Source organism: Acromyrmex echinatior, chromosome 5 (genome assembly GCF_024713525.1).
Source record: "Acromyrmex echinatior isolate Ae372 chromosome 5, ASM2471352v2, whole genome shotgun sequence".
NCBI classification, from domain to species: domain Eukaryota; kingdom Metazoa; phylum Arthropoda; class Insecta; order Hymenoptera; family Formicidae; genus Acromyrmex; species Acromyrmex echinatior.
Genome location: NC_141856.1, coordinates 389953 through 406367, shown reverse-complemented (window position 1 = coordinate 406367; position 16415 = coordinate 389953). Strand labels below are relative to the sequence as shown.

Below are 16415 nucleotides of genomic sequence, written 5' to 3'. Positions count from 1 at the left end.
TTACGAGCTCATAAAATTTAAATCCAAAAAAGATATTCACGATATTTTGTAATGTTAATTGATCAATTTTATTTTATAATGCGATATCAGATATAACGACAAAAAATTATTAGTTAACGTCAATTACTTTCGCTTCAGGTCGTAATTAAGTGCCTTTGTCTGTAACTATTGTTCAAAAACGATGTCCGTTTGTTAACGTTTTTTGCATTAGAAGATTTATTCTTCATTAAGAAACGATCAGATATACTATTTCTTTCATTTTACTCTATTTTTATAAAAGAATTATTCTGTAAATTATAAAAATTACTGCAATGGTGTAAACAACAATATAAACGATAAAAACGAGCGGACTGAGTACATAATTTGAACTTGTACCAAATTGAACTTGTATCAAATTATAATAAAATTGAATGGCGACTGGTAAATGTAGAGGTTACATTGATTTCAAATTAGCAATTGTGTTTTACACGTATTTTGGAGACCGAATAACTACAAATAAAACTACATTCAATTGCAAAACTTAATTTGTTTAATTTGAACATTTTCACATAGAAAAAACGATTTTTTATTTAATTGATATTTGCAGAGTAATATATTTTAAATTAATGTATCTGTGCTTAAAATTAATATTAGGTGTTGGAATTAATTCGTAGCGTTTTACAAGTGATGGGAAGTACTTTCATTAATGTATTTTTTAATGCTCACGTGAAAAAATAACATTCTTTCATTAAAAAACGCTACGAATTAATTCCAACACCTAATATAATTTGAAAATTTTGTTTTATCTTGAAAATCAAAATCAGAGAAGTAAGATTATGTTACTTAAAATTACCTAAGATTGTGAAAGACATTTGTTATAGTTTTTCAGATCGACAAAATAGTTTTGTTGGACTATTGATATCCTTATGTAGAAAGTTCAAATTGATTAATTTCAAAACTTTTTGTAGCATTATCATATTTGGGCGTCCTATGCAATTATTTGGAAGCTTAAAAAAATTATATTTTCAAATATGTATCTAGTTAAATTTTTAGATGCATCAGCAAAATCCGTTGTTTCCATATATCTAATATTGGTACATTGAGAGAAAAAAATAGTTGCAATTATCATAATTTAATTAATTTATAGTTATTTTGAGAGAATCCTAAAGTCGTATTATCGACTGAACCATATAATTTTTGTATAACAATTATTTTTTTCTTCTTTTACAGATTTGAAAATCCTTTTCCAAAATTAAAATATACGCATTAATACATGTTTGTGAAGTGGAGTTTATGTCGAGAATGTGACAAAATTTCAAAATGAGATCTTTAAGTACTAATTCTTATTGTTAGTCCCATAGCACTCTCGAGCTGTGTTACATCACGATAATATTTGCTTCATATAAAAGTTGTGCAATCTATATTTATGAAATAGTAGTCCATAGATTAGTTTGCACGAAGAAACAATGTGAAATTCTTAAAATTGGACGTAGATGTCTAATTAAAACGTTATTGTTATACGAAAATTTATTTATATGTATGCGTGAGATATTAACATACCTACTACATTCTGTATATAGTGATGTGTCAATGAGATATAAATCGTCTGTGTGTAAGCTCTAGACTATGACTAATCGTCTTTAAGATCCCCTTAACTATGAAAAATGTTAATTATACTATCAATATGATTATATACACTGCTTGAAAATTTTTAATTTTTTCTTAACACACTTTTTAATTCTTAATACCATAAATAATAAGTGAATATTAAAATATAGTTATATTTACTATAATTGTGATTTTATTTACTGAATAAAAATTTTATTTCATTTTTTATCTTGTTATTTTATATATAATAATTGACATATTATTACAAATATTGATACACACAATTTTTTTATATTTAAGACAACTATATGTATAAAATTAATAAAATAATAATGTAAGGTTATTATTGCTAACATTATAACAGTAATAATCATATAAATGGAAAAATCCTAATTATAATTATTTTACCATGCAATAGTCACAAATATCGAACATTTTTCTCTCATAATCAGGATGATAAATTCATTTTCCTTGATTATTTCCTTTCTATACATTCCAACATTTATGCATAAATTGTATGCTTTAACAGTAAATACATATTTCCATCCAAAGTCACGATCTCTAATTTTTACACGTAAACGCAAATATGCTTTGAAGAGCACGGCCGATTTTATACAATAATTCCGGTATTCCGCGCAATTTTCCCGTCTAACTATTTCGTTACAAACAGTTTCATCACAACTCGGCGTCGTCTTCGTTTGGCCCGAGCACTTGAGAACCTTTCATATCCCTTCTGCATCTTCCACTATCCTCCTCACCTTTTCTCATGTTGGTCCATGGCTGTCGTTCCGTTCTCGCACCGTCGCCGTACCGCGCGTATAGGATCGTAAAAGGCCGGAATTTCTGTTCAAACATCTGCAAAGCCGCGCTTCGGGGCATCTGAGCCCCTTTAAAGCTTCATACAAATTCATGACGGAGCACCGGGACCGCTCGCGCGCGCGCGCGCGCTCGCACTACCCTCCAAGTTTTCGGCAGGATAGCTACATATGCATGCATGTACATGTATGCATGCATGTATCCACAGCTCCGGTATAGTTGGTAATATTATTTAATACCCTTTGCACACCTCGCATCAGTGCGGGAGGGGGGGAGCAGAGGGGGAGATTGTAAGGCGGGTAAATGGTAAAATTTCGCGGATTAGTTTTGATGTTTTATTAATACGTGTCATACGCGCCATTTCTCCTCCATTTTGCCAACGGCCAACGTATCGACCGTCGGCGCGGTAGATAGCCGAGCGTCAAGGGGCAAACTGTGGAGTGAAAAGACGTTGAATGAAGATAAACCGCAATGAATGGAAATGTTAAGACTGACTTACGAGCCGAGGAAAACGGTTACCGAGGAAAATGCAAATGTAGATAAACGCAACTTGCAAGTGTAATTTCATTCAACGACTGAAAATAAAATTATATTCCTAATAGTGCGAATACGATATCGATGTTTGGACTATACAGATTAATTTTTCATAATTTTGGTTCATAACTTGTGAATTGAGATCTTTAAAAGTTGCAAATATTACAAATCTGTTAGAATGAAAACATGTATGAATATTCGAAGATAAGTTAAATTCTTAATTTTAATAGTGGCACGATACATGCTAAAATCAGCTACAGAAAGTATGATAATTATAGAACTAATCCAGCTAGAACATCATGAATATTTATGTCCTCAACATTCTGATGTTGTGTTACGAGAGACTCTAAAATATGCGTGGGGAAGTGCAGGATAAAAAGCACGTATCACGCGGTTTCTCAGAAATGAATATTTCTTGTCTTGCCTTTCAACAATTCTCGCCGATTACTTCTGCCTATTATTTTTCATTAACAAGAGAAGATATATGTAGATATATGCAAATTATGAATGATTTATCGACAATGCCATACTATTTAACTTCATCATTATGCATTGCACGAATTGTCCATTATATTTTATACACAATCAAAGCAACCGTGCGTTCGGATATTCAAAGCATTCTTCGCGCTGTCCGCGTGTCCACTTTTATCGTGTATATTATTAAATCCTTTGACAATTTTGTCATACACACATTGGCATACATTATTTCACAGAACTCGGCAATTTCGACAGATATCAATTTTCATCGAGCGTTGCGTGTTACAAAAAAATATTTTTCAGGTATCTCCAATAATTAATATCGGTAAGAGCCCTCCCCCCTATATGTATTTATTTATATATCTCACATCCGCGATACCGCTCTGCCTCTGGCAAGCTTTTATACGGCCGAGCGAAAGTTTCATTGCGAATCATCCTTAAAAATAACTATCAGTGTTTGCTCAATCCGATGTATCGATTTGCATCCGGGCTTTGAGCTACCCGCTATCTAAATATTCCCGGACTCGTCGAAGAACGGCGGAATACATTAATATCGGATGAGTTGATGGCGAAATGAACTTGTATCGAAAGGACCGGTGTGCCACCACGATCAAAAACTCATTGCAAATATTTTATCCGACATATTGCATCCGAGAGACCTAAAAGAGGTTTGCTTGAGGCGCGTCAATCGATCGATGTTTTATTTTGGAGTCTGCATTTGACGAATTGCGAAATCACCGTAGGAATCTCATGATTTTTCCCTCCTTCTCTCTTTCCGTCTACTATTCTCTTCTTCTTCTGACTTTACGCATTCAAAATTGATTACTTTTTATTTCTGATTTCTACTTTCAACTGTGTAATTTTATCGGTAATCCTGTGTAATATATTATTCTCTGAAATTTTTTCGCATAATAATTGTTTTTTTCCGAGTTTGCGAATAATACAAGGGTAATCTTCGACAATGAATCCAATTATTGAACATGATTAAAACGCATTGGTGTAAAAGCAAGATTATTTTCGATACATTGATGAACTCTATTGATTAAATGCATTGATTAAAATCCAGAATACGAAAAAAGTTATTCTGCGAGAAATTCCTCGGCTGAATTGGAATGAAACGCTCTGAGTGAGTTGAGATAATGAAACAAAATTAAATTTATGAATTTTTCTCGAATTAAATCTCGTACGAATATTATTATTATTTTTACCTGCACAGTTTTATCTCTTCGTATCCGATTAAACGTCGAATTCAAACGCGCGCCTTGACAGCAGCGGTCAGACGCCGTATTAATTGAAGCGATTAAACGAAAACGAGAGGCGACGAGAGGCGACGAGAGGATAGGGATTCACGCGGTCGCTCGCCGTGATAGCCGCGAGAGAAAATCGAAGAAATATACGTTTTTACGTTCTCCGTCAATATTTTTTTCCGCTTTTACGCTTCACGCGGATATCCGGCTACTCGGCAGCGCGAGCGATCGTTTGCCTCACGGCACAACAACGGCGGTTTATCGGACGGGTGTTATCACGTCACTTGGTATCCACGGGACGAGACCACGTCGCGCCGCCACCGTGGCTCTTCTTCAGCCTCGGATTTCGCGCGTTCTCTCAATTATTCGCACCGATCGATCGCCTTGCCCCTGCCAATCGGCGCGGCGGCAAGTTGGTTGCATGCCGTGTCCGACCTACGTCGGTGGATGCAGCAAGGTAGAGCTGGCAGGGCATGTGTCTCGTGAAAGAAACATCGCCGCCCGTTCTAATGGTAGGGGGTTGGTTAATCGCGAGACTAGGAGACAAGCAAAGCCGAAGTAAACCGAGGTAAAGATTTATGAACGCCACTTCTCTGAGAGAGGAAGGTGCATCGCTGCCGTCAGTTCGGATGAATCGATTCCGAATCCATTCTTATGGCTCGCGTACGTTTCGTTAATTGTCATTAGAGATGCGTTCTGGATCCGTACGAGACGAAGTCTGTACGATTGACGTTCATCGCTTTTGCGGTAACATCATCCGAGACACTTGAGGTTAAGTGTATGTGGAAAGAACAATTTTGTTCAAATATCTAAAAATTCAGCTAGATACACACAGACCATCAAAATAATTATGCAGAAATCTTAAGCATGATGAGCAATGCAATAAGTTTTGATATTCTAGCAACTAGTTTGAACGTCTCGCATACTAACTGCCCTCCAATTGTATTCCAGTCAGTTTAATTTTTAGAAAAAGAATTGTCACAAACTCGTCATAAAAATCGTTGTTTCCATCTCTGACGCCGCTTCTTCTTCAAAATTGTAACGTGACAGTCATATTTAATCAACGGATTTGTATTATATTTAGCAGACAAAAATATATCGAAATCGATTATTTGTATTCGTATTGCAAAAATAGTATTGAATATCGAACAGTGTAATTATATTAATATATTGTCCAATAAAATTATATTCAGACATATATACAGGGTGTTCGGTAAGTTTTAACAAAATGTTCGTGTGTAAGTAGAGCGGACTAAAGGGAGTTGAAAAATTTTTTACAAAGTTGCAATTTTCGCAACTTTTTTTATTTACCTAATGAGCAGAATATGTAAAAAATCGACGCATAAAACAACTTTAAGATACCTTTAAGAGTTTTCTAAAAACATCTTTAAGTTATTTCATAAAGAACTTTGAAGGAAATCTTAAGGGGGTAAAGTAAAATTTTCAAAAAATCGAAAAATTTTTTTACTAGATAGATGAATAGATGGATAGTTAGATGAATAGATAGATGGATAAATAAATGGATAAACAGATGGATAGATAGATTTCTATTAAATAATCAAATGAAACTTTAAACGCGTTTTTCTCAAAACTACTCTTTTTCAACTGGCAGCATCCATAACTCGAATAATTTTTGACCGATCGACCTCAGCTTTGATACAACAGCTTCAAAACAAATAGTTTCAGTTAAGCGTAGGGATTTTTTTGTAAAAGGCGAGATATTTAAGAGGCTCAAAATATAATGAAATTAAATTTTTTTTAAACCGCTGCCATTTTGTAAAAAAGAATCGTTTTAAAAAATCGTTACGCTTAACTGTTACGCTTAACTATTAAGGGAGTAAAACTCCACTCATACAGATACGAAATTTTTAAGAAATTTTCATTTCAGATAATTACTTGAGTTCTCTACGCCGATGATAAATGTTTTTTGAACACGAAATGCTATGAAACATCGCAAAATATTTATATTAGGTGTTGGAATTAATTCGTAGCGTTTTACAAGTGATGGGAAGTACTTTCATTAATGTATTTTTTAATGCTCATGTGAAATAAATAACATTCTTTCATTAAACACGCTACGAATTAATTCCAACACCTAATATTTAGTACAAAAGTTTCATATAAAAATTCTTAAAATGTTTTCAAAGTGCATCCAATTGATATACCTATTTATATTTTTTCTATTAGTTACCTACTTTTAAGAAAATCAATTTAAAAAAGCCCTCTTTTAAGGCTTTTAAGGTTGTTTTATCCCCTTAAAGTTGTTTTACGCGTCGATTTTTTTATCCACTTATTCAACAATTTTTAAAAATTACTATCTTGTTGCTTATTACGAAAGTTGCAAAATAGTAATGGATTTTTTTACTTAATTTAGTCCGCTCTATGAGCGCTTATGAGCGCTTTGTCAAAATTTACCAAACACTCTGTATAGCTAAATTTTTATATATTTTAGCAAAACTGTTCTTCTTGTGTATCTATAGAAAAAAAAAACACGTATAATTTAACATGTCAATAATAATATGACTCAAAGTATCACGTAGAAATAAAGTTTATTTATTTATTTATCGTTGCTAATCTTAGAGAAGAATACATATTGAATTTGAGATTTACCTGCAGGAAGAGTATCACATTATACAAAGAAGTAAATATCACGTCTAAACAAGCAGAAGGGACTCTTCTTCTTTCTATCGGATTCCTGTCGAAAAGAAACTCCTTTCTCAGTCCATTTCGTTCTCTCACCAATTGCGTTACCGGTCAGTAATTTATTATCAAAAGTAATCCTCTTGGGATACAATCTATACAAACTACTGTATTTTACTGGCTATAAAACTTATATGAACTATTACAAATCATTTCAGAATTTACTCGCGTACGTCGACACAATATCATTATCGAGCTTGGATTCGACCAATTATAAACATCAACTTAAAACATTTTTGTCACGCGAAGATGTAATATGATCATTTATAATATTATAATTTTCATTTACACATTGCATAAGCTCATACTTGATGCACTTGTTCCGTTTTAAAAAAATTTCTTTTATTATTTTTCTAAAAACGTGTCGCACATATTAAACTTTTTGTAATGTTCAAATACAATATTACTGACAATAAGTTAAATTACTTTTATTAATATTTCTCAAAAGACAAACGGCTTTCATTTTCTGTCTTATAACGATAATAACTTAGCTTTATATCGTCAATTTCTTGTCACGGAGTGTCGATCGTTTTGCTTCTTCCCATCTCTCTGTTCTCTATTAACTCCCGCCAGTTATTTCTCCCGTGATAAAGAGCCAGCGAAAGTTTCCTCGTAAATCGTCGTTTGATGTAACATAGACACGAAGCTAATGTATACATCTTCACTGATAACGACATCGAAAATCCTGATCACGCGAGTTGGGTGATCTTAATACTTCTGTAGTCGTTTGTGAACTATTTGTGACAGTCATATAACGATTTTGCACGAACTCGATCTAACAAGAAAGAATTTAATGGAAGAAAAATCCTAATGCAACCGAAATAACTTTAACGAAAATGTAAGAGACTTTTGGTATTAACTTAGTCTCTGTATTTCTCCCGTTTCGTGACTTTCTTATATTGTAATTTTACTGCAATCTTACTTGTAAAATACAAATCTCTCACTAAAAACTTTCGTAATAGACTAACGTATATCTGGATATATTCGAGGGCGTAAATCACGCAGCAATAAAAACGTATTCTGAATTCTCGTAACTTTACTGCTTCATTATTTTCGAGTTAAATTCCGCACTGGATCAATAGGAGAAAATTACTAAATATGTACTATGTGTGTGATTGCCTAATCATATTTCTTGCAGCATGTTACAAAAAGACTGAAACAAATCAGTTTGTTGCTGTAATATATTATAAAGAGTTGAACATGTTGTAATAAGTACCTGAAACATTACTTTCTAATATTCATTTGCGTACAAAAAATGGTACGAAAAATGGAAAATATAATATATAATATATATTTGGCAACTCTCCCCTACATCTGCACTTAATTTAATTGTGATTCTTTTAGCAATTACATCGTGAGTTTTAAACATTGAAACTCTGTCTGTCGCGAGATATTTCACCTTTGCGTGTTAAGCTTTAACTCTAAACGTTAAGAGCTGTCCGTGCATCACGTAAAGCTGTAGGTTGTTAAATTTCAAACCGAACTATTTGCATAACCGTCTTCCTCGTTTCGCTCACGAGATAACGAGGATGAAACGTTGCTTACGCGAAGGTATATACCTGCCTGTTTCCGTGAACTATATTTGCGCCCTCGACCAAGCTGAATCAATTCTCGCTTCTGGTTGCAGTGAACTTGTATGATGGCGAGCAATTAAACTTGACGAGGATCACACGCAGCGAAATGGGTGCTTATCTCTGCATCGCGACCAATGGTGTGCCGCCCACGGTCAGCAAGAGGATCACCGTCGATGTCGAATGTGAGTTTGTAGCAAGCATTCCGCACATTATTATCGCGTTTGTATGCAACAAATATGAGATGTACATATTCATGACGAATGGCATGCACAGTCAGCGATACAAGGGAAACAATGTGACGCGATGATCATAATTTTACGCTGTTATATGCTAGATGTTCGGCAATAAACGCTTAACGACGTTGATGTTTCATTAAAGGGTTCAATTAAAATGAGTAAGGTCTTGCAACAATATATTATTGTATTTGTCAACTGCTATAATTTAATGACGCGACTGTATTGCAGTGGCGCTATAGAATAGTATAAAGTGAATAGTATAAACTGACAAATAAATAACAACGTAATTTACAGTTAAGATGACACGCAATAATATTGGGTTGACCAGTAATTTCTCTCTGTTTGCGATATGGTTTACATCGAATATAATGTTAGTAGTAAATGTTTATTCGTATTTATAAACATTCTGTGAAAGATAAAGTTTCAATGCGCATTTTATTAATTTGCTGGATTTGAATAATAATTTTCTATTGGGAAAACTAGTGCAGCATCAGCGTTGGGCTAGATTTCGAAAAACCGCACCAATGCAATAAAAACCGAACTAACTGCAGGTTTAAATAATAAGAATTTTATTAAACATGCGAGAACACAACTAATAAGAAATATAAATTAAAGGCCTATAATAATCAAAGCTGGATGCTTAAATAATTCACTGTGAATTATGTGTATATATACTATAATATGTATGTATATGTACTCATTGATGCTTAAATAATTTAATGTGAATTATATGTATAGAGGAAAGCCCCCGATTACGAGATAGGCCCCTAATATGAGAGAACGGCGTTTCTGTTAAACTAATAAACGTTATCTATTGATTCCATCATGAATTTATTACTCTTGGATTGAAAACTATTTAGTGGAAAATTCATTATTAAATCATGCCTGTAGTCGTTGTAAAAAGATATCTTACAATAGAATTTGGATATCTAAGTTTTATTGAGATGTACTTTTAATCCTTGTTTATTATCATATCATTTTTTTACATTAATCAGTCTGTATTTCTTAAGGCGTATATCGTAAAGTTGAATTAATTATTGCATCGTGTTCAGCGACCAAAAAAACATATAGTATCACTTTTAAAATCCGACTTAAACCATTTTTGCATCAAATCGAACATGTATTCAAGAAAATCGAAACTTTGATTTAAAAATCGTTCACTAGCGATCTCTAAATCTTAATATTTTTTGATAAAAATTTAGGGGTGTTCTTTTGACATGAAATGAAAACTTTTGAACTAAGTGGCCGATCAAAAAAAAATTTTTTTTCTTGGCAGTCTAATATATGTAAAAATTATCACAACATTTGCTTCATATAAAAGCTGTATAGTCAACTGTAATTATGAAATAGTAGTCCACAGACTAGTAGTTTATTGAAGAAATAACGTGGAATTCTTAAAATTGAACTTAGATGTCTAATTAAAATATTATTGTTATATGAAAATTTATGTATGCGTGAGATATTGATGTAATATTATGTAGTGATGTGTCAATGATATTTAAGTTGTGTGGAAGTCCTACTTATATTGTGATTAATCTCGTCTTTAAGATCTCCTTAGATTTGAATAATATAATATCAAACCTTAATAATTAATATAATGTCACAAGTTTAAATTTAATTTAAATTTAATTTCTATTTGCACTGGTCTTTCACAGTCTCTAAAGATAGCGGAGGGAAAGTTGAATTCAGTGCAATTTTTTGCACTAGTTTTGTCAATGGAACATTAAATCTATTCAGTGAAGTTTAATGATTAAACACTTAAAATATGTGTAAACTGGTTTCCATAGTGGAATAATGCAATTGTATTTCCAGAGTGCAGGATTATAATTTTCTCAGTAGAGAAAATGTTATAACTATTTTCCTATTTTTGGAATATTTTTTTCTGCTATTTGCTCAAGGCAAAAGATTTATAAACCCATGAAATAGTATTAAAAAAAAATAGTATTAAAAAAAAATAGCAATGAAGAACAGTCATAAATAAAACAGCATAGTTATATCATTCTGATATTTTCGGTAAGTTTTATAGCAGCAGATAATAAAGCACTACTAGTGCCTTATTATCAATTGTTACTCACACATTTTTGCGTATCTCACTATAATTATATTGGTATACGATAAATTAAATTAAAACTAAAAATGAATATACCGAAAATGCTTATTCTTGTTCTTCTTATTCATAACGCCAAATGCTAAAAAAAGATCAACCAATTTTAGCAAACCTCTTTTAAAATGCATATTGAAACGTCATTTTTCACAACATGTTTACTATGAATAAACATTTACTAGTAAATTATTCGGTGTTAACTGCGTCATCTCCTAAAAAACAGAGAAACTTGTCAACTCGATACAAAGTTAAAAAGCTTATTATGAGATAGCGATATCGTAGAATGCACAACAACGGCATGCAGGTGTTGCACATAATTACTGTAATAAATTATGTTAATTGGATGCGGCAAACTACTACGATTGTCAACTCCAAATGTTCATAAAATATCCTAATTTCCTAAATTTTCTAGTTCGTTCACATGTTAAATATCGTAAATAGCGACGCAAACTTTCTCGAGGCGGCGACGCGAAAATTGGACTTTTCCATTGGGGGATGGCTGGATCGTATCCAACAATGATTCGATTTATCGAATAAATTTTAAACGCGTTGTTATATGCGATCTTCGATCCGACGGCGGGTCAGTCGTGTATTGTTTAAATTTCATTTCACGAATTGCACAACGCAAGCACACGTGCGCGTACACACGTTGCTGTGCAGCGGCGCACGTGCTCTGCACCGAATACGTGTGTACCAGACAACAAGGGGCAAGGGTACTAGATCCGCAGAGTGTCGGGGGGGGGGGGGGGAGAAACGCCGTCGGGAAAGCCCGGGGGAAATACTGGAAGCCGCGCACACAAGCCGTCCCGTCGGCTCTGGTCATTTTTCCCTTTTATGCGTTTCATTCGTTCGTGTCACTTCGTATGCCTGCATCCGCGTGCCGTTGTACGTAGGTGTGCGATCTGGCATCGTTGTTGAGAGAAGAAGGAATGGTACGTTACGTATGGCACAGGCCGGGCGGTATCTCTTGAATATTTAGGAGGCGGGGGACATATTTTATTTAGACGAGCGGGATAAAACATCGGTTTTCCGCGCGCGAACGCAGCGCGTTCCGAGTCATAGCGGACGCTTCAGAGACTCGTCTTCGTACACTCCAAACAGCACACGCCTGACATGCCACCTCTTTCTCTCTCTTATCCGTCCAATATACAAACACGTATGCATTAGGGATTTGCGAGGCACCGCCTTGTAAAAATTTTAACCTACGTAATGATATAAGCGAGCCGTAGGAAGTTCTGATTGACGGCATAATTCTTTCATTTCCTCCGGACAAACGATGGTGCACATCAGCGTTGTATGCATTGTAATTTTTTGTCGCCATCTTGATTTTTTAACTGCCATACATGCTAATTTATGTCTATAGTTCTACATTGCATTAGTTGTTTCGGTGTTCCTGCTTTTGTTAACTTTTTTTTTCTTTTAAAGCATCTTTATTATTTATATGCACACGCGATTCATTTTTAGTTTAGAATTATTATGTAGCTGTAAACAAATTTGCGTACAATTGGAAAATTATTATAAAGGTTACAACTATACAAGTTTTATAGGTAGAATTAATGTAAATATATAGTTGAATCGATTTATTTTATAGTTATAATGATTACAATATAATTGTTGAATAAACTATATATTGTAAAAAAGCTTATTTAACTATAAAATAATTTATTCAGGACTCTTCCTCCCCCCCCACCCCGGGTTGTTCTATACCTTCGTATAAATTATATGGTAATTATTTACCTAATGAATAAAAGAAAGAGCGGATACGAGCGAGAGTAAGAGGGCGAGTAAATTGAAATTTTTCGAAAAATATAGAACAATCCAACTTCAATGTACAAAATGTTGCAGATATATTAAACAGTACAACACGATGGGTTTTGCGCGAAGATTTTTCCATGTCATAACTGGAACTCTACAAACTTTATTGGTATAAATCCACTCAATAAGTTATAAGATATACATATACGTCGTTATTGCCTACTCAAGTTTGCCCCTGCAAAGTTTACCGTGCAACTGCCTAACATACATATATCTGCAACACCGTGTGTACATTATTTCTACATATAAAACTTGTATAACTGCCATCTCTATAGTTGCTATCATTGTCTTTTTTTTTAATATACAATTACAAAAGACAATAATAATTTTGAAAATACAACATGTATGGTTGGAAGATATAGTTAATACTAAAAGGTTGACTATTTATTAAAATATATGTAATCTTCCTAAATATTATTGTATTTATCAAAACTATTATAAATATAATTTATTTAATTAATTTATGTTATTTATATATATATTGTATATTCAGAAATTATGTAATAGATATACAAATTTTAGACCTCGTACTATAATATAATTGTATAATGTATCCTGAAATCAGTGGAGAATACAATTATGACTTTACTTCAAGTTGTAAGGCAGTGAATGTGTTGTATGCTCATTACTTATTCCCATACAGAAGTTCCCTTACATTTTCCTATTCTGCTCCACTTCGTTCATTTAGTAACATTAAACACAACCCACGATTTTATTCTTCTCTTACAATTACAATTAAAATTAAATATTGAAGATTTATCATGGATAATGGACACGGTAAAGTACGCATTTAAATTTTGTATTCATTTCTGTAATGTGAAAGAAATGCATAGAATTTGAGAGAGAAAGAGAAGTAGACATTTTGCACAAGAAAAATAGAAAGAAAATGGAAAAGTACTCGATCAATGTAAGACGTCCAGTGTAAGGCTCTTCCTAAATCGGAAGTCTAACAATCACTTGCCGTAACACATTGTAAACTCTCGACATCGGAAACATCGTATAAATTCCAACCAGTCGAATGGTACACTACTTACCCAGTTTTCTATGTTAGCTTATTACGAAATGAAATAAACAGCGGTATAATGAGCGCGAGATAATAAAGTGAATTTATACGTTGAGTATTATACTCGTGCTTTAATGTATATAATACAAATTATTATGTTGCAGTTCATTAGTCCGATTACACAATCTACGCCGATATGCAATCCACGTGAGACAATAAAATTACATACCACGAATTCATCTCGCGGATTGCCCTCTATTGTTCATTTAGTTCGGGTCATCTCGAGTTATGGAAACAGATTTACCTGAATTTCCAAAAGCATTCGTCATTATGAATGAATCCGAGGCTGTACACTCAATTTATTCAAGACTCGTCGCGTTGACGCAACAATCTTTTTCAATTTTCACTGATAATCGAACAGTTGTGTAGCAGACGACTCCTATGTCGCATATTTTCAGCATCCCCGTCGCGAGCAAAATTGCGTCGCTGCATAAAGCATAGCGAGTAGCGTAGCGAGGAAAAGGAAAATGCACGCGGATATGGGAATATAATTTGGTTGGCATGCACGCGGCCGGTTTCCTTGCGCCGCACCGTTTCTGCAAATAGTAACCCACTTCATGAGGCATGTTGGTGAGACATGCACGATTTAGAGCGAGTCAACTTTTTATTCCCTACGTTTTCACTCTGCGATCTGGATAATGCGACAATTCACGCAGTCGTTCCCGCCTTGGTGCTCGAGCATAAACTCGAGTGATAAGTGCTGACCACAGACGCTAATCTCCCGCTGTTGCAATGAGAGTATGATATCCTTTCTTTTTTAATTGGCTATATAATTACAAGATGCGGCTGAGCCGCGATAAGAATAGAATTAACGGCGAATCAGTATCGATTACTAATCGATTACAAAGTTGCATGCATTTGAAGAGAAGATAATATACCATAATGGTAATAATATACCATAGTACCGTTAAAAGTTTTAATAAAAAAATTTTGCAAATATATAGGCAAAAATTGTTTTCACAATTTACATTAAATATTCATTAACGTAAATTAATATTTTTTTTATAATTAATAAATAATGAGGCTCTGTATAAGTATAAAACAATGTAGGCAAAAGAAGGGCAAAGAGCCAATAATGTGGCAACGAGCTTTAATTTAAATCATAAAATTCATATAATAATTACAAAGGACAAAAACATACGTCAGATGTTCGTTACTCTTGCAAATTTGCTTTAATTAAAAACTAATGTATTCTATCACGATATGGATTATCATCTTCCTGCGTTTTTTCTCTCTTTTTTTATTAATGGACTCTCAACACACTTCACTTATATAACTGACAAGGTACATCATTATATTATATTATATCATTATATTATATATATTATTAATTTGTATATGTCAAGTATTAATTTTTTAGCGCATTACACAGAATGGAGAATATGTATTTTAGAATTATAACGAGTTTTGTAATATTATGTATATTTGTTTTATAATACGATGTTTCAATAAGTTTACCGCAACATTGAGAATGACTTGAGCGGAGTCGAAATGTATGTTTTTGTCCTTTGTAATTATTATATAAATTTCATGATTTAAATTAAAGTTCGTTGTTACACTATTGGTTTCTTTTACCTATATTATTGTATATTTTTGAAAAGTAAAATTTAATATTTAAACTTTCACAATTAGAATTTGTATCACAATGAATTAACGCTATTCTTACAGAAATTTAATTTAATACCAACCAATTTATTGTATACTGAAAATTATTTATTTCAAGTATTTAAAGCACTAAACACCAACATTTTTATTATTCAAAATAAGTAATTAATTATTACTGCAGTATTAAGTTTCTTCACGTTAATCAAAGTGTTTATTTGACCATTGGCACTTATTTTTAGACTGATTGCTTTTCCAATCTTTATACAATAATTGTAGAATAGAATACGCTACTTGCTCACAATTTTTAAACTTATATAAATACTACTTGCTCACTGATGTCTGTTTTGAATTGACATATTTACCTTTATTTCTTTGCATAGAAATTCAATTGAAATACAATAAGTCCACACACATTTATTTAGTTGAAACATAAAACGAATCAACACTCAATAAATAATGTATTTGACAAACAATTAATTCATGTTTTTTTTTCCAAAAATGGCATTTATTAAAATTTTTGACTGATAATTGTGAAGTGTATAAAGCTATGTAATATCGTTCTTGACAATAAAGCTAAAGGTTTGAGAGAAATGTGTAATATTGTAATTTAATTTACAAGAATTTACAAGAATTTAATAAATGTAATGAACTACGAAT

At 32.9% G+C, this 16415-nt stretch overlaps 1 protein-coding gene across 5 annotated transcripts in view; it reads left to right on the top strand.

The window, feature by feature from the left end:
* Positions 1–16415, top strand: part of LOC105152147 (lachesin) — a 554769-nt gene that overhangs the window by 439584 nt on the left and 98770 nt on the right. For all 5 annotated transcript variants that reach the window (XM_087406661.1, XM_087406660.1, XM_087406659.1 and 2 more), the window contains one exon: positions 8989–9117. In XM_087406661.1, the coding sequence (XP_087262787.1) occupies positions 8989–9117 (129 nt within the window). The remainder of the gene's footprint in view (positions 1–8988; positions 9118–16415) is intronic.